Source organism: Stegostoma tigrinum, chromosome 3, assembly GCF_030684315.1.
Source record: "Stegostoma tigrinum isolate sSteTig4 chromosome 3, sSteTig4.hap1, whole genome shotgun sequence".
In the NCBI taxonomy this organism is placed as follows: domain Eukaryota; kingdom Metazoa; phylum Chordata; class Chondrichthyes; order Orectolobiformes; family Stegostomatidae; genus Stegostoma; species Stegostoma tigrinum.
The window spans coordinates 4,784,663-4,807,344 of NC_081356.1; the positions used below are offsets into that span (position 1 = coordinate 4,784,663).

Sequence of the window (22,682 nt, forward strand, 5' to 3'; positions counted from 1 at the left end):
TCGGAAAGGTCAACTAAAGACAGGACAGGTTAAAGGTGAGAGGGGGAGAGTTTAGGGAGAAGCGTGGGAAAACATTTACACCCAGAGGGTTGTGGGTGCCTTGAATGCACTGGCAGTGAGGTGGTGGAAGCAGACACATTAGCCATGTTTCAGGTGCATCTTGATAGACACACGAACAGGAGGCAAACAGAGGGATAGAAATGGTGTATGGGCAGTAAATAGCTGGTCTAAATAAGGATGAGAATCGGCACAGACTTGGTGAGCTGGAGGACCTGTTCCTGTGCTGTATTGTACTCTATTCTATTGTAAAAGCGTTAGTATTCTGAATGACTAATATTTCCAAGTATTCACACAGGAAAATATGAGCAATATCCCTCACAGGGGGAGATACCAAAACAAAATCAATTAATTTGTTTGGAAATTGAGAGATAAAAGTCCTTGACAGATTAAAAGGATTTAAAACAAATGTGCCCAGGAATGGTCCTGTGGGAGTAATGGTTAATCATTTCTACAATTATAGCCTAATAAATAGCAGGTAATTCAGATTCAGAGGGTAAATATCCTGCCCAGCTGACCTCATTTTTTGAGAAAGTCACGTCCCAAATAAGTGATGGTGAGGCATATGTCATAATTACAGGCCAGTGTCATGGTGATGACAGGGATTTGTAATCCTGTAAACCCAGACTAATGTTCTAAAGCTGTGAGTTTGAATCTCCCAATGGTGATGTTTGAACGTAATAAAATTCTGGAATTTACGAAAGGTGATGGACATGTAACCACTCTAGATTTTTGTCAAAAAAAAACCCATTGGTTCTCTTATGTCCTTTAGGGAAGGAAATCTTCCATCTTTTCCCAGTGTGGCCTACAGATGTTTACAGACCAACTGCAACGTGGGCGACCGTTCACTGCCCTCTGGATATATGATCCATATCTCATGAATTAATTCTTTTCAAATGATATCGATATTGCCGAGAAAATACATTGACTGAAGCTTTTTTGAAATACTCATCAGGGCAACTTGCAAGAATACCAATTTAAGTGGAAAATTAACATTTATATTGTATGAGTGTGCTGATGGAATTTGAGTAGTCCAGGCTTTACCATGGAAAATGCACCAGTTTTTAATCTTTGTTTAGGTTTTAAACCAAGAAAGTCGGCTGATTGGTCATGACATTAAATTGGGAAATGAACCAGTGATTGCCTCTTACTTAATTTGTTACATTGAGAGAGTCGCAGAGCATATGCATGATTTTTCTATCCACAAAGAACATGATTTCAAGTGCTGTTTCATCCTGCTGCTACGAAGTAACAACATCAGTTGTGTTTTCCAATACAGCTGTTGCTATCAAGCCATAAAAAGTTATGCCTTTCCTAAAGATGAGTCATGTGATATATGAATTTCAGTGACAGTGTGATGCCCGGTAGGCCACACTCATGTCAAACAGCGCATTTCTTCAACTGACAGAACATGTAAAATACAAACTCTATTCTACCAGCCTGTGCTTGCAAAACTCACAACAGAATGGCCAACTGTGGTTAGCACTGCTGTCTCACAAGGACCAGGGCTTGATTCTAGCTTTGGGTGACGATCAGTATGGAGTTCATATGTCCTCCCTGTGTCTGCGTGGGTTTCCACCGGGTGCTCCGGTTTCCTCCCACAGTCCAAAGGTGTGCAGATTAGGTGGATTGGCCATGCTAAATTGTTCATAGTGCCCAGGGATGAGTGGGTTAGGTGGATTTAACATGGTAAATGCAAGGTTATAGGAACAGGGTCAAGGGTTGGGTGTAGGTAAGATACTTTTGGAGGGTAGATACAGATTTGATGGACTGAATGGTTTTTTCTGCACTGTAGGGATTCTGTGATTCTGCAACCGAACAACATTTGCTGGATAACTATGAGTATGCAAAGAATGACACTGACCACTGACAACCAATTTAGGATCATCAGTCAGACATGGCACGTGGTGTAAATGCATGTACTGGGAGCCTCATTTTATTTTCAGCAACGCCGATATACTCAAGTTCTCCAACTCCAAACAGCTAAATATACCCATATAACCAAAGCTATTTGACAATGTTTCACATTGAAAGTTATTAATAAGATTCAATCCTTTGGAGATTCACTGTGAAATCCTCAGCAGATGCTGCACAAAATGTGAATGCACCAGATTATTGCTCATGGTGTTTGGAGTAATATTTTAAGTTGGATGGAGGATTGATTAATGGGCAACAGAAAAGATCAGGACCAACAAAGCATTTTCATGCTGGCATACTGGAGTGCCGCAGTTATAAGAAGTGGGGTGTCAGCTATTTACAATCAACATAAAATTATTAATTAAAAAGCCAGATGTACCCAAGTTTGTTGAAGATACAAAGTCAAGTGGAAATAAAGATAAAGTTACCATAGTAGCCCTGGACCATGGGGCTGCTTTCTCATGAGACAGGCAACCAGTGGTCGTTTAACATGAGGGTCACCACACTGCTGATAAAGGGAGAGGTTGAGGAGGAGAATCTGTCATGGTGACTTCAGCTGGCATAGGAATTGAACTCACACTGTTTGGCATCATTCTGCAACAGAAACCAGTCATCTTGGCAAACTAAGCTAACCAACCTCATGTGGAAACGTAAGCTGTGAGAAGAACACAAAGCGGCTGCAAAGAGATATGAAGAAGTTAATTGAGCAGGCAACAAATGGCAGATAGATTACATTATAGGGAAGTGTGAGGTTAGTAGTTATTTTTATAGTCACGGAGTCATACAACACAGAAACAGACCCTTTGGTCCAATCTGTGTCAACCATAATCCCAAACTAAATTAGTCCCACCTGCCTGTACTTGGCCATATCCCTCCAAATCTTTCTTATTCACGTACTTACCCAAATGTGTTTTAAATATTGTAACTGTACTCACATCCACCACTTTCTTTGGAAGTTCATTGTGCACACGAACCACTCTCTATGTGAATTGCCCCTCATGTCTTTTTAAAATCTTTCTTCTCTCAGCTTAAAAATATGCCCCGGTCCTGAAATCCCCCACCCCAAGGAAAATACACCTGCCACTCACCTTATCTATGACCCTCATTATTTTATAAACCTCTATAAGGTCATCTCTCAATCTCCTGCATTCCAGTGAAATAAGTCCCAGCCTATTCCACCTCTGCTTATAACTAAAACCCTCCATTCCCAGCAACATCCCGGTAAATCTCTTGATTAGTAAGATAGAAAGGATAATAGTGAGGATAGAAAAAGAGTAAATCTTTATGTTCAGAGAGGCCTGGCTGCACAAGAAATACAGAAAGTTAGCATGCATGTACAGCAAACAGTCAAGAAGTTAAATGACATGTAGATCTCTGGAACAAAAGCAAAGTTGCTGGAAAAGCTCAGCAGGTCTGGCAGCATCTGTGAAGGAAAAATGTAGATCTCTATTGGCTAGAGTTGTCAAATATTCTGTGCGAATGTGATACCCTGGCTACACACATACTCACACAAGCCACCCAAATCAATAGAATGTAGATAGATTTGAAATACTTAAGGACCATGAGGAACTGGAATATGGATCCGTTTTGACATTTGGGATTAAAGAGCATTTACTGAGGTTCCAAAGGGCATGTAATTTATTGGATAAAAATAGAAATTAAGCATAAATTCTACAGGTGTGGCAGCATCTGTGGAGAAAAATTAGAGTTAATGCTTCACATCTGGTAACCCTTTCTCAGAACACAGAACTGATCTGAGAAAGGGTCACTGGTCCTGAAGCATTAACTCTGATTTCTGTCCACAGTTGCTGCCAGACCTGCTGAGCTTTTCCAGCAAATTTCTATTTTTGTCCTTTAGATGTGGTGTCAATACAGCACCATCCCCTACAGGGCTCAAGTCCTCACTTAAGCGATTAACTTTACATGTCCTTTATCACTTGTTATATAGGAACAGTGCACAGGTTTGTAATTCTAACATGTTTAATTCAATATTGGCTCTTCTCATATCTTGTCATTTCACTGTTAAATGCTGAATTTCTCTACTTTTTTATGACATAATTATCACATACTCTATGTTTGTAACCTGGTTATTTGGTCTAATCGGACTACAATTCAGCAATTCATACTTTGGAGGTGTTTTCTCGAATACTGACACCCAGATTCTGGTAAAACAAGGACCTACTCCAGAAGGTAAACAATCCTTAGAACACAGGAGGCACTTTTGCCAAACTGGATTTGTCCAACAATTAAAGTTGAATAAACTTGAATGTTTCTTGAATAAAATACCAGTATTACGGAAACGACTGAAAACGGCAAAAATATATGAATCCCTGATTTTTTCCACCCATCGTCAATGTTTTGTGCAAAATCCCGTTAATTGTTGGGACTTGACCTCTTTGTATAAAATTTATCTGAAAGTCCAGCGTCAGTAGCTTTCAGGAGGGCTTGTCTGAGTTTATTAAGACTTAAAACCAAAGTCTTTCAATATTAGTCTAATCAATTTTGCAATCCTATGAAAACCTCTCGGGCACTTATTTCGAAGTTGAATTTAGGCTGGCTGGTCGGCATGGACGAGTGGGACCGAACGGTCGGTTTTCGTGCTGTACAACATCACTATGACTCTACCCAACTCCCCTTGATTTTCATAGAAAAATGTGACTATAAATAAACATCCCGACCTTTGAACTTTTACCTCTTGGTGTGATAACAGGGCCCATCTTCCTGCTCTGGCAAATCAGAACACAGAAAGGGGCAATAAAAAAGAACAACACACACACTTTTGTGAGATATTTTCTAATCAACAGAAGTCTTTTATTGCGAGAACCCATTCTGTTACAGTCAGTAGTGAGAACTCATTCACCAATAATGGGAAGGCGTACATTCAGTAAATCAACCATTTACCGTCCCATCAGCGAGCAGCTCTACCGACAGATATGGATTTACCATGCAGTTATTTAACAAGGTAATTGCGTTAGGAGGCACACAGCCACCAACCAGTTGTTCCAGAGAGCAGAGGGAACGCATTTAAAAGCACGTCTGTGCGTCATTCTGGCGTGTCCGTCTTTCCTTAGTTCGCTGGAGGGATTTAAAGGGAAAAAAAATACCCTGGTTCTTCTACCCGTTAATATTGGGGGACCAAGCAGCAGCTTGGCGCTGACAGTGGAACGCTGAAATGATCCCTCTCCGTGCGGTTTTGCCACTGCTGCTTGCAGTGTGTGTGTATCAGTGCCGATCTATACATGGTAAGTACTGTGACTCCATTATCTTAACACTGAGCCAGTGGCTGGGGTAAAGAAGCAGGTGGCAGGGCAAGATCCAGAGACAGGGGCGGGTGGGAGAAGACACAGGTTTTTTTTCAGGGGAAAAAAGTGACCTCCAGCTGAGCTGGTTTTATTTGCTCCTTTTCAGTCGTGGAGCTGTAATGTTGGGTTTTTATCTGAATCGTGGCGGGATACAATTTTTAAGTGGAGCCCTTTATTGTCACAACCTCCCTCCTTCGCGGGCTTGTGTACGCTCCCTGTGCCACTCGCTCGCTTAGTTGACTAATAATTGAAAAGCCACACTGTCGACTAGGAAATGCCTTGGGAATAGTCAGACCTACATATACCTAAAATGGAACAGTATATTAAAAGGGCAACAGTAACATTCAAGAATGTGATCCTTGACTGGAAATCTTTTTTTCGTAAAAGCATTACCATGGACCCAAGGGAGGAGCGAATAATTGTATTAAAGCTCCTGTATTTCTAGGATACCTTATTCAGTCCATTCCAAATGGGGGGGGGGGGGTGTGGAGGAATAAATATTAGTAGGTCCCACCAGCTAACTTTTTACTTTAAAAGTAAGCCTATATAGACTCGTGCTTAAGACAACCTACTGGGTTTTACACACAGACCTTGAAGCGTCTAGCTCAGAACTTGGTGAATGTGATGCAAGCCTCGGTTAGAGTTACATACACCAAATGGGTTAAACTCTCAAACCGATCGCAGCTAAACTTTCGTTAGTTGACATAACTTAAACCACAAATCGGCGGAGCCATCATTGGATGGAGTACTGTGTCAAGTATCAAATGGCTGGTCAGTCTGGCTTCATTTGTACCTGGACTGAACTGGAGTCATGTCAACTTGCGAAAAATTTTTTAACTTGAAACGGTACCATCAGCCACTTCCATAGTGTTTACACTCTGGCTGTTTCCCCCTGAATTCTAGGCTTATCTCTTGTTTGACCTTGGCTTGACTTTTTTAAAAGTCGAGTGTTTACTCCTGTAGCGTATTCGGGACTGCTCCAAGTGGAGCAGGAGGTGACATTCTTCTCCACCGCCCCTGCCCCCCCCATGCGTAACACAGTAAACTTGCTGTATTAACCCCCGCCCACCGCCATCCATGGTCACAGCACTCCTTGCTGAATGTGATCCAGATCTCGGATGCCCTGAACAGCAGATCCGCCTCAGTACCTAGCGAGCTGCCGGATTAAGCAGCTGTCTTAGTCTGTCTTCCTCCTCCGCGCCCACCCCCCAGCAAAACGACTTTGTTCACGGGAACAGGTTGTTTGAACTGTTAAACGCTTTCTTGAAACCTTGGCAGTGTGCAGCAGACCTTTCCTAGAGTCGCAGACTAAATGACCTTGAATTGGCAACGTTGGTGTTGTTGTAGTGAGGAGGAGCGCTGTAATTTTAATCCACCTACACACGGGTGTGTACGTAAATGATAGCTTGTTTCTTTTCCCACTTATGTGATGCTGGTTACAAAGTGGACTTGCCTGAAGTGCCCAACGTCCAATAATGGAGAAACGTTGGCGTGCCAGCTCTAAGCAAAGGGGGCCAGATATCCGAGCCCAGGGTTTCGCGGCAAATGGTTTGAAGACCAACCTCAACCCGACTAATACAGCTCTCTCTCAAGAGCTACCAGTTCAGAGTTCTGGCACTCTCCCTTGCTCGAGTATGGGGCAAGGTCCCTCAGTAAATTTAAATATCTGGAAAACTTTCTGAAGGGACCAGACCCGAAACGTAAGCTTTCCTGCTTGGCCTGATGTTCACCAGCTCTTCACCTCTAAATATCAGGAGTTTGTTTCAGGTTACTGGCTATACCTTTCTTTTCTAAGCAGAAACGTGACCTAAACGCAACCTTGCGAGTTGGTTCATAACTATATACAGACCCAGCGCCGATAAGTGGTACACTTTCACCTGACTATGAAACGGTTACGCAGCGTTAAGCTAGCCATAATTTTTAGTTTAAAATAGCAAAATTTGTGCTTAAAGATAAACTACAACTTCTTTCCCCTGGAGGCTCTCGAGTATCTTGTGAGGCATCACAGTTCCAGTGCCGAAATGGTCGCTGTATTCCCGCTGTATGGAAATGTGATGGAGATGAAGACTGCTCAGATGGAAGTGATGAAGCTGCCTGCGGTAAGCAGTTGAAATAGTCAAGTTCCAGGCTTAGAACTGACGTTTACTTCTAACTATATAGAAAGCATCAAGAATTGACTTTCTGGTCAAGACCCTCTAATACAACTAACTAGGGCTGGGTATTAGATGAAGTTTATTCCCTCAAGTTAACGTTGCTGATCTCTAGCATCAAAATGCTATTAGACCATGTCCAGAACATGCCATAGATTTTTAGCATGGATAGTTGAAGTTGCTTTTGAGACTTGGCATTTAAAATGCCAAAAGTACACTTTTAAACACACTCCTAACTGGAGTCTCAACCTTGACTTGAGATGTCTAGCTTGTCAATTTAGACATGCTGTTGCTTTCAAGATTGCATATTTCCATGCTGGACATGGCAACTTTTAAGAGACTCTTCCTACATGCCCCTTTCTCTTAGTGAATGCTAATGATGTAATCACTTGTTCCTCACATCCTATGCTCAGTATGACTGCGTACTTGAGCAAAAGTACAAACTAGTGAAACTGACTGCTGAAGTCCAATTGTCAGCTGAGCTTTATCCTCTAAAGGAGTTTCAGTGGTGAAAGTCACCACTAGGTGTAAACAATATCCTTTATCTGTCCTACATTACACACCTAAAGGAGGCAAACATCCTAACTTTTCACTAGCTATGAAGGCATTCATCCTCTGACTAGAGGACCAGCTCCTCGCTAATCCTGGTTTTTTCCAAGATTAATTGGAATCAACACCCCATTTACACTGACATTGCCAGACTTTGACTGATCATTGCTATAGCTGTTTGTCTCATCACTTCTCTTTCCATTGTGCTAGCTATTCATTGAACATCTAAACTCCTTTCTTAAACCTGATGTTAATGCATTGACTAGGCCCTAGCAATCTCATTACACATCACCCTCTTCATTATCAAGCTTTTGTGTATCTGTCCCTTGAGCCCCTTACCACTTCAGTTTCCATTACACTGACTGACCACCTTGTTCAACACAATTGACTTAGTTTTGTAACTTGTGTTTCTGTACTTGTACAATACTTAATTGTTACAAGTAGTTTACCCCCTACAGGGAAACCTAGAGCACGAGGCTAGATACTACCTGAAGCATTAAGTAGGACATGATTTTGTCTCCAAGTGTGTAGAATTGAAAATGGTGGTACCAGCTGCATGTCTCCCGAATGTTGAATAATAGCTTGTGCCACCTTGTACAAAGGACCCATTACTGAAGACACTGGAACACAGCCTATAACTAGATTATTAACTCTTTAAAAAATCTTTTCTACAAGTGACTAGGTTAACACTTTAAATCTCACATAGGAAATCTGAATATTCTAGGTTTTCCTCTAATCTTGTCAACAATGCACTTTCACCTTCTGGCTTTGGCCAACTTGTGACCCTGAACTTTAAGCTGAAATGGTAGCTTTGGTCAACTGGGCCATACTGGTGTGATCAATGATAAATCTGAAAAGTGGGTCTGTCTTAAACTACTTTACTTATCTAGACTCAATTTAAATATTGAAGCTAACTTTTGTGTGCAATGGCCCTTCTTAGCTAAGAAGACCTGTGGTGCCTCTGACTTTGTGTGCCATGATGGACACTGTGTACCCAGTAGGTGGCAATGTGATGGCGACGCAGATTGTGAAGATGGCTCAGATGAAAGCCCAGAAGTCTGCCGTGAGTATTTTAATGCTGACAAATGTTTATCCTAGCTGACTAACTTTCTTGCTAACGTAGTAAGAACAAATTGTCCTTGTCCAAATGGTTCCATACAATAGTCTTAATGACTGCAGTGCAGGCATCAACTGTCTCCTGCATAAGTCAGTCTGCCTTCCTGGTAACATGGAGGTATAGTTAAACTCAAACATGTGTTTGGGGTTTTGATCACTGACATGGTACAGTCCTGAACGTGGGTCAGCTGGCAAAACATCAGCATGGTTAATGACCTGCAGATACTGTTGCTTGTCCATCCAAATCAAAGTCTGAGTCAGTAATCCATGACATAAGGCAAATGTCAATCCCGGGCTGAATAACAGCCCTGAAGAGAACTTAAGAATCAAAAACGTTGAATCAATTCCTTGTTTTGCCCACTTCAGTTCTTAACTTGCTGGCATGCCAGTAACTAAAGCTCACTGAGCAATTGGCTAGAATATGTTGAATGCACCAAACTAAGAATCCCTGCCATGAGAACTTTTTGCTTTAGTTTACATGTTAAATAGCACATTCTTGAGTTATGACAGGTCAAATTCTCAACCTCCTTCTGTCTAAATGTTAGACAACTAATTCTCAAACACTTTCATTTCAGACATGAGAACATGTCGTGTCAATGAAGTCAGCTGCAGTCCTGGATCTACACAGTGCATCCCTATACCCTGGAGATGTGATGGTGAAAGAGATTGTAGTGATGGTGGAGATGAAGCAAACTGTGGTGGGTTGATTAGTCCAAGTCTTGAAAGTTACAACCAGTTAAACAGATGCTTAACTATGATGGGATGGTATACATGCCAATAGTCAAAATTGAGCCTAATGAAAGGCAGGTGATTATCCTAACTTACAATTCAAGATGCTTAACCTAGCCAAGTCTTTGCAATAACCTGCCAATTACTTTACATTAGCAATGCACTTTACCTCCAATTGGGGGTGCTTCATGCTGTAAGCATACCTTAAGTTAAAAGCAGGAGGCTTGGAAGGATTTGAGAAACCCATCAGAAGGTGGTGGGGGTTAGGAATGCACAAGCTGGGAGGATGGCAAGGCACAGTACTAACTAGGTCCTCAAAGTGTAGAGACACTTGAGGCTATTCTTGCCCAGGAAAATGGGGTTAGGGTGTGTATATGCTAGGCTCTGTAGCCCAAACCAGATGGGCTGAAGATTTTGGGTCAACTGAAGTAACTAGTTTCCAACTTCCACTGCAGACAGACTTGTACATATCTTTGCAAAACTTTTTACCCACTTTCACTTTTAACTGAGCCTAGATTTTAAAAAGCCATAATGCTACTTTAGTGCTGCTAGTTTCCTAACCAAGCCTGTACAACTTGCCAGTTAAGTACATGCTTAAATCTATAACTTCAGGGTGTTAACTTACCCACACTGCTGATGCAACTAACAAAATACAATTGGCTGTAGATCTCTTGTAACTGAATCTCACTAATTGTCTTTTAGCAATCATTGCACTAGCATACCTTTCAACCAAATGTCTATTGCTCAAATTAAACTCCAACATGCCTGTTCTGCCACTTTAGTAGGTTATAGTGGCTTGTAACTTGGCAGCTTCAGTTTGAGTACCAAATTGCTTTTGCACAATTAACCTCCAACATTTTACCCTCTAGGTGCCCTCACTTGCAGTACACAAGAATTCACATGTGCCAGTGGCAGATGTGTTTCTAAGACCTTTGTCTGCAATGGTGAAGATGACTGTGGTGATGGAAGTGATGAGAAAGGCTGTGCACCACCAACCTGTGGCCCACATGAATTCCAGTGCAATAGTTCAGAATGTATTCCACTGCAGTGGGTATGTGATGGTGATGTTGACTGCACTGATCACTCGGATGAATCTCCAGAACACTGTGGCCGCACACTCCCTCCCCCTGTAAGATGCTCTGCTGGTGAAATCCAGTGTGATTCAGGTGAATGCATCCACCGTAGATGGTACTGTGATGGTGATGCCGACTGCAGAGATGGAAGTGATGAAGCAAATTGCCGTAAGTAGCTCATGTTGCAGTCACTTTTAAGTACGTACTTGAAGAACATGAATTATAGGCCATTATATGGACAGAACTAGAAGTGGTTCAAATGCTACAATATTCACCAGCTATGGATTTAAAGAATTAATGAAATGCCACTTGGTATTGAAGCTGACTAAAAGTTTAGACATCAGGTCTCTTGATCTGACCTAAAAAGTCACTTGACATCCTGGTGTCTGCTTCCAGCCCAGATGTATGGCCCTCCTGATGTGTCTGCCTTGGGCAAATGCTGCCTAAACAAGGGAGCCTTCAAGTTGGGAAGTCTCATAATGGATATTGTCCCCATGTGTTGGGACTCTGTCCCAGATATCAGTACAGCTCTGCTCCCAGAGCAGGTCCTATGGTATTTGTCATAACCACTTTCACTTTGCAGGGCTGCTTGCATTAAGGCTGGCTGCTCTATTGCATATCCCCCTGCTACTGCTAACATTTCTGAATTCTCTTCTCCATCAATCCTCGTTGGAGATGCCAGTGACCACAATCTCTGAGGTGATGCACTTTGGTAGGAGTAACCAGAAAGCAAAGTACTGAGCTAATGGCAAGATTCTTGGTAGTGTAGATGAGCAGAGATCTGTGTCCATGTACACAGATCCTTGAAAGTTGCCGCCCAGGTTGACAGGGCTGTTAAGAAGGCATACAGTGTTTTAGCTTTTATTAATAGAGGGATCGAGTTCCAGAACCAAGAGGTTACACTGCTGTACCAAACTCTGGTGCAGCCACACTTGGACTATTGCATACAGTTCTTGTCACTGCATTATAAGGAGGATGTGGCAGCTTTGGAAAGGGTGCCAAGGAGATTTTCTAGGATGTTGCCTGGTATGGAGGGAAGGTCTTATGAGGAAAGGCTGAGGGACTTGAGGCTGTCTTCATTAGAGAAGGTTGAGAGGTGACTTAATTGAGACATAATATAATCAGAGGGTTGGCTAGGGAGAGCCTTTCGCCTAGGATGGTGATGGCAAGCACAAAGGGAATAGCTTTAAATTGAGGGGTGAAAGATATAGGACAGATGTTGGGTATTTCTTTACTCAGTAGTAAGGGAATAGAACACTTTGCCTGCAACAGTAGTAGATTCACCAACTTTAAGTCATCATTCCATAAGCAATGGACGTACATGGAATAGTGTAGGTTAGATGGGCTTCAGATTAGTATGGCAGGTTGGCTCAACATTGAGGGCTGAAGGGGCTGTAATGTTCTATATAACTCTTGCCCAAGTTTAAACTGGACCAGGCTTGATGACCAAATCAGCATATGGTGTCCAATGTGATTGCCACCAAGTCTCAACTTGGCTTACAACAGCTCCAATAATACCATGCACTTGATCAATTCTGTGCCTGGCAAGCAACAAATGCTAGCCCAGCCAGCAGCACTCCTGCATGCAAACAATTACAAGTATGTGACCCAAGTTTCATGGCTGGCACCCTCCATTGCCTCCAGGGTAACAGCAACAGGCACAAATCAGTCTATTGCTCAAATTAAACTTTAACTTGTCTGTTCTACCCCTTTAGTGGGTTATTGTGGCAGCTCATGTTCTCTCTGGCATTCTCAAACAATAGCTAGGTTCGAGGGCAACCTGCACACTTCTGTAATCCAACTGGCTTTCCTCAATGTATGACAGTAAATAGCATGTGTAATATGCTCATCTGGCTTGTGAATATACCATGAGTTTGTTCTTTTTCAGCTCCACAAACTTGTAGACCAGATAACTTCAGATGTGGCGATGGAAGCTGCATCCATGGAAGCAGGCAGTGTAATGGATTCAGAGACTGCCATGATGGCACTGATGAGATTAACTGCAGGAATGGTAAGAGTTCAAGGTGTTGCATGCACCAACTTCAACTTGAGCAGTGTTGACAGTTCTCATTCTCTCTCCAGTTTCAGAGTGTACTGGTCCAACCAATTTCAAGTGCCACAGTGGAGAATGCATTGATATGACACTAGTGTGTAATCAGCAACAGGATTGCCAAGACTGGAGTGATGAGCCACTGAAAGAATGCAGTAAGTGTTGCTTACTAGAACTGGTATTCCTAGTTCAGAGCTAGTCTAAAACCACACTCAATCGATGAGTAATCCAACCTGACCATAGTATCTCATGAAGCAAAACTTCCTGTAAAGCCTTACTTGACTACATATACCCAAAAACCCTGACCTAAAGAGTAATAGATTTGCAAAGAACAATCCAGCACAGGAGCTGGCCCTCCAAGCCTGTGCTGGTGCACCTTTTTGCCTTCACAATAAAACATGCAGGATCTGTAGCCCCACTCCTTGTTAGTTGGAATTCATCCAGTTGTTCTCAAACATTGCTATTGTCTGCTCCAACAATATCTGGTAACATATTGCAGGCACTACACAACCTCTTGGAATCCTCTCCACTTTAAACTACCCCCCCCTTGCACCTCAAACCTGTTTCTCTCTCCTACTGCTATATTTTCTCCCCTGTATTTCTAAGGGAGAAAAAAACCATACTTTCTACACCATCCATGCCACTTGCGAGCCTCTACTTCAGCTAGGCCCTTCCTCCAACCTCCTGTTTTCATTGAAAACAAACAGTCTAGCCAATATTTGTTCTTGGCTGAAATGTTAGGTTTTACTTGTGTAAACTAACAGGCCAAAGTCTGTCAGGCTGTCCTTGGTACAGCTTTAGTACTCATCAATAGCAAACTAGGAGTTGCCTAACTTGTAAACAAACTTCAGTTGGTACATAGCCAGTTAATGTACCAAAAAAGGCACTTAGTCATGCAGTAGGTATCAACTTTATAATTGGAATGGTGTTCCTGAATCTGCTGCCATAATGAAATATCACTAATTTAAGGTACTTGAGTGAATAAATACTAATCATTAAGGCCACCTTCAATTGTAGTTTCAATCTTGTCTAAACACTAAGCTAATAGTTGTTACTCTAACCTACCTCTCCAGATTTGAATGAATGTCTAGCTAACAATGGAGGATGCTCCCATGTCTGCAGAGATCTTGTCATTGGTTATGAATGTGACTGTCCAGCTGGCTTTCAATTAGTTGACAGAAAAACATGTGGAGGTAAAGACAAACTTTGAGTTGCTTTTAACTTCTTTGTGTCTTTCCACAATCTAAATTGTTGCTAACTTGACCTGCAGATGTTGACGAATGCCAAAACCCTAGTGTGTGCAGCCAAATTTGTGTGAATTTGAAAGGAGGCTATAAATGTGAGTGCTATGAAGGATATCAAATGGATGCTGCTAATGGCGTTTGTAAGGCAGTAGGTAAGAACTTTTTTACCGAGTGTCTCCTGGCATGTAACTCTTCAGCCTCTACTGTAAATCTTAGCAAGGTCAAACTAAGCTGCTGGTCAAACTTAATAGATTTTGCCAGCTTTTCATGTTTGAATCTTAATTTGACTTTGCTCATCATTAAAGTCAAATGAATCCCAAACTTGAAGAATTTGGTCCTCTAGTTTTGACCAACCTGAAGTCTCCAGTGCAAAAAAACAACACCACTACCTATATTGTGTGGCTCTGCATGAACAGGTTAGCAAAATGAGTTTTGACTGGCTCTACTTCTTTGCAGGCAAAGAACCCTATTTAATGTTTACTAATCGGCGTGACATCAGGAAAATAGGACTAGAGCACAAGGAATATACCGAGGTGGTTGAGCAACTAAGAAACACAGTAGCACTGGATGCTGATATTGCAGAGCAAAGACTCTTCTGGGCTGACTTGGGAGAACGGGCAATTTTCAGGTAACTAACAAAGCCCATCAACTGTCAACACTGTCCCCTGCCCATATCAGGGAAACCTTAATTTGACTTCAATGCCATGTAGCCAAGTGGTTTTGGCCTTTGCATGGCACAAATGCTTCCTGAGACTTTCTTCCCAATCTCTAGATATGCACTCTAGTTCCATACCTGAGCTTGCTGTGTGGACCTCAGTCTGGTTCTGGTTCTCCCATTCTATGATAAGAGGCTCAGGTTTTGAAGTAGATTCTACAACTCTTGAGCCTGCTCACTGCAATCTACTTATTGTCCAGACTTGGTTATCTGACTTGAATGTAGTCCTGAAACACCCACTTTCTAGGACAGTGAACTGAATTCTTCTGAAATGGAAAGTCTCTCCAGCTATTTCAATGCTGGCTTTTTCCTAGCAAAAGCCTGCACCACCTAACACTCTAGCATATAGCTTGTTAATAGTTCCATTATTATACACTTGGCAAAAGCCTCAAACTACAACCTCCAACTTAATTTGTTCCTTAAACAGCACTTCTCTGGACCAACGGAGTTCAGAAGGCCACTCCAGAATTGTTGGTGATCTTGGAGTCCCTGTGGGAATTGCTGTAGACTGGATTTACAAGAACATCTATTGGACTGACCTAGGCTATAAAAGTCTCTCTGTGGCTACCTTTGATGGAACCAAAACAAAGACCCTCTTTGACACTGATCTAAGGGAGCCAGCTTCAATAGCTGTTGATCCACTAAATGGGTAATTAAAACTTCTAATTAATAACTACACTAATACAGACCAAACAAGTGCTTTGACATCCAAGCTATTGACAATTACTAGTAAATGTTGGCATCTAAACTAGAGTTTCAAACTCCTACAGGTTTGTTTACTGGTCAGACTGGGGTGAACCAGCAAAGATAGAAAAAGCAGGAATGAATGGTGTTGATCGGCAGCTTCTGGTTACCAGAGACATTCAATGGCCTAATGGAATTGCACTTGGTAAGTGAACAAAGCTTTTTCCCCTGTAATCTCCTGAAAAGGATACTTTATCTAATGCCTGTCTCTGTCCACAGATCTTGTGAAAAGCCGGCTGTATTGGGTTGACTCCAAAATGCATACGCTGTCCAGTGTGACCCTAAGTGGACAAGATAGAAGAAGAGTGCTGTTGTCACATGACTTCCTAGCACATCCTTTTGCTGTTACTGTATTTGAAGTAAGGATATTTTTCCTTTTTTAAAAACAACTTGGTATTAATTTGCAAACTGAGTAATAGAGCACTAGTATAATTCCAAACTAGGAAAAGCTTGTTGCTGATAGTCAAATATGCCAGTTTACATAAAATGCAGCTAAGACTCCTTTAACTCGTTGCAATAATTCCCTTAGGACCGTGTCTTCTGGACTGATGGGGAAAATGAGGCTATCTATGGTGCAAACAAGTTCACAGGACAAGATGTGGTGCTCCTTGCTTTCAATCTTAATGAACCTCAAGATATCATAGTTTATCATCAACTTGTGCAACCATCAGGTATGAGCTCTGGACAACTTTTGCTTCAACTAGAATACCTACAGATACAGCAGGATATTAAAGGAATTTGCTCAACACTTGGGTATTGCCTGAAATTTTCTGTAAGGAAGATGTAGTGAGGAGTTGGCATAAAGTTGCATTAGAATGAGCAAAAGGAGTGCTCCATGGTACTCTAGCTCAGCAAGTTGAAATGAGCAGTGTTCCAGATATCAACCTAGCAATTCATGTGTATATAATAAAACTTTTTGTTCTTAAACAGGGAAGAACTGGTGTAATGAGAGAGTAAGGAATGGAGGATGTGAACACATGTGCCTGCCAGCTCCTCACATTAACAGCCATTCCCCAAAGTACACCTGTGTATGTCCCTCTGGCATGGAGCTAGCACAAGATGGTCTACAATGCAGAATGGGTATGCAAGAACTTAACACTCAAATGTGACTTCTTCCTGTAGAAGGAAATATCATAAGAATGGGAATCTTGCTGACAAAGCTAACATGGCCTAGGCACCATAACTTGGGTGCACCTAGAGCTCTTGACAACAGTCAAGAATATAGCATGGAGACCATAGAGGAGCAAATATGCTGCTAGATGATTAAAGCCATGAGTTTAGATGTTGCAATCAAATGACCACTTGAGTCTGAATCCAAAAAGCACTTGATCCAAGCATTATGTAGTCTTCTTTGACTTCACTAGCCTCTCTGACTAGGGAGCAGTCACTTGAAATAGTTTCGCTAGAATGGACCACCTTCCTGTGTCCCAATGTCATGGTTGAACTGACCATTCCTAGCACTCAAACATGCTGAGGATAATAGCTCGCAAGCACTTTTATGGCTGCATGCTACTCAGACAGTTGCAGTTTATCTAGTTGAGATGTTCTCCACTTATTAAAACAAACAAGATGAGCAGGGGTAGGCCTTATGGCAGCACATTAATCAAACACTTGGGTATTGCTTCCCTTGGAACAGGGCTTCCAGTTCCTCCAGACCAAAGATGGCTGTTTCTCCAGCCATAGCTGGCAATCTTTGACTTTACAACCTGTCCTATTCCACACTAGATTAAGGAATGTTCTCTAGATTCAGCCCTAACTGAATCCAACTAGGGTGCATGGCATGTTTTCAGTGCATGACCCTACCAAACCCTCTGCTTAGATCTCAGCAGACCATTCTTTTCACATTAGTGATTTTATAAAAACCTCTACCCCCATCAAACCATGTGTAGAATGAAATTTTTCTGTGGGTTGATTAGTTGATATGGCAGTTGCTTAGATAAAACATCTCCATGCCAAGGAGAGACCAGATCTCTTCAGAGGATAGGCCACCATCAACTAAGCAGTTCTGCTAGATCTAGTCTGAATTAGGCACTAACAAGTGCTTAAGTGACTTCTTTGAAGAGTTTCTAAAGATCTGATTCCCATTCACTAGCAGTAACTTCACATCAGTCAGCAAAAGATGCTAGTTATGCCTAAGGCTGCAAGAATCTTGCAGATGGGTAAGCTCTTTCCAGTAACAGGGAACAAGCTGGTAGCTTGTGGAGGAAATGGTCTCCTTTTAGAAACTGCTGCACTTCCTAGCATTAGCAGTACCCAGGCTCAAACTATAAGCTCTGTGGCCTTTTCTTGATTTAATCCAAATGATTGACCCAGAACCAGGACTAAGACCTTGCCCTTTTGTGTGAAAGGATATGTAAGAGATATTAGCGTAGATGCAGCAGTTGTCCAAGACCAGAATATCTTTCAAAATGAAGTTGGATAGGATTAGACTTAAATCAGTTTCTCTATGACCTAGAATTGTCAAGTGTTTTAGCCTTTAATTTTGTTGAGCACTTCTCCATTATCATTACAAACTGCCTCTTTAATCCAGTTATACCACTTCCTGTAGGCCTAATCTTAAAGCTGTTAAGATGGAAATAGCTTGACTAGAATAGAAGCATTTTGCTCAAGTGGCACTCTGACTAGAGCGCCAGAGAAAGGGACAGTACAATCTTGTATTCCATCTAGGTTTTGTCCACTTAACTGGTGCTGCACTATTTATAATGGAAGGCTTCATGTAAAGATGCCATCACTTGAACTGCAATTAATTCATATGAATTGAGTGAACTCTTTCTTTCCAAAGGAACTACAAGTACTGGACGTGCTCACATTCTACCTTCAGCTTCCCACATAATGTCAACTGTTCTACCAGGCTCTAGAGGTAACTTTTTGTCTAATGGGGCACAAATCCTTCTTGAAGGACATTAGGAACTGCAAAGGCTGGTTCCAAATCCCTGGGCTGTAAAGTGTCTAGTCTGGCCAGTCCCATGTGGCTAGAAGAGACAACATTGCTTACCCCTTTCGTTCCTTTCCTTCATTGGAAGGCCTTTCATTCTAAAGGTGAGCAACAAGCACCAATGGAATTTAAGTAGCGCTCTCCTACAACTAGGAGAGTCAAGATCTAAACTAACCAGGTTAGAATAAGTGATAATGGGAACAGCAGATGCTGGAGAATCCAAGATAACAAAGTGTGGAGCTGGATGAACACAGTAGGCCAAGCAGCATCTCAGGAGCACAAAAACTGACGTTTCAGGCCTAGACCCTTCATTCTAGATAGAACTAGAATTAAGGGGGTGGGGGGGGGGGGGGAGAGGAGGGCAGAGGATGGCCCCCTTGATCACGACCCCACCCCAGCACCAAACCATCTCCCACACCATCCATGACCTCCAACCTCATTGTCCCCCCCCCCCCCCACCCCACACAACCCACTTCTATCTCCTCCCTCAAACCTGCCTGCCCCAGTTGACCCATTGCCTTAGCCTATTCCTACCCCCCACTGAACTCATCTCCACCTATCTGGACTCTATTTTCTCCCCTTTGGTCCTGGAACTCCCTACCTACATCATGACACCACCCCACACCCTCCACCTCCTCCAGGACTTCCAATTCCCTGGCACCCCCCCACATACCTCATTTTCACCATGGATGTCCAGTCCCTCTCACCCCACCCCCAGAGGATTCCCCGCATTCTCATCACCCCACCAACCTCCAGATACAATGTATCATCCTCCAACACTTCCGCCATCTACAATCCAACCCCACCACCAAGCTATTTTGTCTCCACTTTCCAGAGACTGCCCTTGCCCTGCAACAGCAGGAAGTGCTACACTTGCCCCCGCCCCAAGATGACCTTCCATATCAAGCAGATGTTCACCTGCACATCTGCTAATGTGGTATATTGTACCCAGTGTGGCTTCCTCTACACTAGGGAAACCCAGCAGAGGCTAGGGGGCCACTTTGCAGTACACCTCTGCTCAGTTTGCAACAAACAACTGCACCTCCCAGTCATGAACCACTTTAACTTCTTCCCCCCCCCCCCCCATTCCTCAGATGACATGTCCATCATGGGCATCCTGCAGGGCCACCATGATGCCACCTGAAGGTTGCAAGAACAGTAACTCATATTCCACTTGGGAACCCTGCAGCCCAATGGCATCAATGTGGGCTTCAAAATTCCCCCCAACCACATCACAACCAGCCCAGCCTGTCTCTGCTTCCCTAACCTGAACTTCCCCTCACCCTTCCCTCCCTACCACCTCAAGCTGCAGTTCCACTTCCTACTTACCACCTCATCCTGCCTCCCCTGTCTGCCTATCCCCTCCCCACTCATACTGTCCCCTCTATCTTTCCCTCCATCTTCAGTCCACCTCCCCCTCTCTCCCTATTCCAGTTCCCTTCCCCCCCCCCCCCCCGAAGGGTCTAGGCCTGAAACATCAGCTTTTGTGCTCCTCTGATGCTGCTTGGCCTGCTGTGTTCATCCAGCTCCACACTGTCTTATCTTAGGTTGGAATAAGACTTCTGTTTGGACTTGGTTTCCTCACCCCTCTCTGACTTTTTTCAAGCCTACAATATTAGGTCACACTTTTTTGAAATTGACAAGTCCATTTTTCTCTTTGAGCACCTCTTTTCCATGTTGCAATGTCATTAGTTCATGGCCCAGCCCTAAAGTTTCTTTGCAGAAAAAGTAGGTGGCTAGCAATTCTGCATGCCATGCAATGTCTCAATATTGAACTGAGGCACTGGATTCCATCTTGACTCTGGACTGTATTAGGGGTTGGGGCAGGGAAGAAAGCATTAGGTGCTGAACTGACCCAAGTTTACATTTTTTCTGAAGTACCATCACAAAGTAGTTCTGAATTGCATAAGCCTCCATGTCACTCTTTGACTCTGTCCATCTACCATTGCAGATACAAACTTGAGTATACCACTTGAAGTGAGCCAGTTTGGGAAAGGATCAACAGCTGTCTGGATTATTATTCCTGTTTGTAAGTAATTTGGGGAATTTCTGCCTTGCAAGGATTGCATGTTAACTAGCTGAATGCAGCCTCCAATCTAATGTACTCTAGTCATCAACAGCAGTTTCTTTCCTGACTTACTGTACCACTTGGATTTGCATTACTTCCTCTTTCCATCAAGCTCTTTGGTCTGACAACTTAACACATCTGTAATTTCAACTACTCCATAGCACTCTAGGGTGGGGGTGAGTTTTTAAATCTAGTTGAATGTACTCATTGTGCCAACTTTCTTTTCAGTGCTTGCTACAGTAGCTTGTGTCGCTGGTTATATTGCATGGCGCAACTGGCAGAACAAGAATACAAAAAGCATGAATTTTGATAATCCAGTCTACTTAAAAACTACAGAGGATGATGTGAACATTGATCTCAACAAGCAAAGTCAAGCAGTTGGTCATACCTACCCTGCAGTAAGTCCTATGGCTTCTAAACCTTTACTGCTACTCCCAACTGAAACAATTTTTTATCTAGTCTGGATGAATTAAAGAACATACATTCCAAAGTTTTTTTAATCTTATTAAACCGTAGTGCAAATTGGCAAGTACCAGATCATTCAAACAGTTCCTCAGCAAATTAGACACTTGTTGCAAGCCACAATTTGGTGGGGAAGAGAAGGCAACTTGATTGTTGACTTGTGCTGGTAACCTGGTTAACATTGGCCCTTGTTTGCCCATGCTTCCTTGAAGCAACCTTCAATTCCTCCCCAGGGTGGGCATGACTTGCTGAATCCAGTTGGTGTTAATGTGGCTTTTGATTAAAACTGTTAACATGGTTATGGTGGTCAAAATTGAAACATTTTGCAAAATCTTTAGTACAAAGACAAATGTAACAAGCAAAACCAAGAAGGCTATTTTGGGCAGCACACTGGCTTAGTGGTTAGCACTGCCTCTTGGCACCAGGAACCTAACTTTAAACCACAGGCCTGTCAGTCACCAAATGTGCAGGGTAGGCAGATTGCCAGCTTCCACACTACAGGGTTCTATGATCTAAATGGTTTTTGTGGCCTCTTGCCATGAATAGGCTTGAACACCTCATTTCCCAGATCAGGTTCATTCATGCAAATTAGTCTCCACTAATCTTCTAGAAAAATTAAGCTTGGTGTATTTAAAACTGACTTGCTATCTCTTCTTCCTAGATTTCCATCGTCAACACAGAAGATGATTCAGCGTGATTGCTTGTTTGAGGGTTTTATCAACTAGTTTGATTTAATGCAGCTCAGTGACACTACACCTAGACAGCATTGTAACATGGTTTGAACAATTTTCTACACGTAACTTATTTAAAAGACTAAAGTCACTGTCATTCCTCAATCTTGCAGTATTAACTTTTCAAGCACTTTTCACATGACACCTTTATGGTGAAATGCAGACTGGTATCTAAAGATACTGCTAATTGTATAAACTTGTAAATAAGTCTTGAGCATTTTTGAATACAGATCTTTTTGCAATGACTGGGGTAAAGGGACAACTGCTGAGGAGGGTTTGTAAGATTTTATATGCATTTGTCTAAATTAATATTGCAATGCTTCCAATACTGCTAATGAAATAAAGTTCATAATTGCATTTGAATATAGTTGTCTTTCCACCAGAAACTAATCTGTAGCCTACCCAACTCATCTGCCTTGTACTCCTGAGGATATGATATGGTGGATGAAAGCCCAAGCAAGTCTGTTTTGACTGGTAAAACCCTTTTCAAGGTCACTGCACATGTTTCTCCAGGCTCTGCCAAATAGCACAGTCAGATGTGACCTCAATGGGCAATGACTAGTCCTTGCCAGGACTGAGCCTTTTGTTTTCAACATCAACAGGTAACATTACAGACCAAGCACCTGCTTGCAATCTGACAGACCTGTTGATTTGAAAATTTCACTAAGCTTTATTAGCATCTAACTCCTGGAATGTCAGCATAACTGTAGCAGTGCCTGTCTGTAAAACTTATGTCCACTTTAAAAGCAACAAGACTTCCACCAAGGCAACAGGAAGCTGGTGTGAATGGGAGCAAGGCTTGAAGTTCATGGGTAGTGTCCAAGATGATAGCTGCATGAG

At 42.4% G+C, this 22,682-nt stretch overlaps 1 protein-coding gene across 2 annotated transcripts; it reads left to right on the top strand.

Moving 5' to 3' along the window:
- Window positions 1-4,718: 4,718 nt before the first annotated feature.
- Window positions 4,719-22,199, top strand: vldlr (very low density lipoprotein receptor). Of its 2 annotated transcripts, XM_048528082.2 has the most exons (19): window positions 4,720-5,216; window positions 7,256-7,375; window positions 8,916-9,038; window positions 9,667-9,789; window positions 10,690-11,061; window positions 12,782-12,904; window positions 12,976-13,098; window positions 14,017-14,136; window positions 14,214-14,339; window positions 14,644-14,815; window positions 15,330-15,551; window positions 15,673-15,791; window positions 15,866-16,005; window positions 16,176-16,317; window positions 16,577-16,726; window positions 18,429-18,506; window positions 20,533-20,610; window positions 20,878-21,047; window positions 21,773-22,199. In XM_048528082.2, the coding sequence occupies exons 1-19, from the start codon at window positions 5,147-5,149 to the stop codon at window positions 21,806-21,808; spliced, it is 2,607 nt and encodes an 868-aa protein (XP_048384039.1). In that variant the 5' UTR covers window positions 4,720-5,146; the 3' UTR covers window positions 21,809-22,199. The 2 variants fall into 2 exon arrangements, with proteins under 2 accessions (XP_048384041.1, XP_048384039.1); XM_048528084.2 differs by lacking the exon at window positions 14,017-14,136 and having other exon boundaries at window positions 4,719-5,216.
- The last annotated feature ends 483 nt before the right edge of the window (window positions 22,200-22,682 follow it).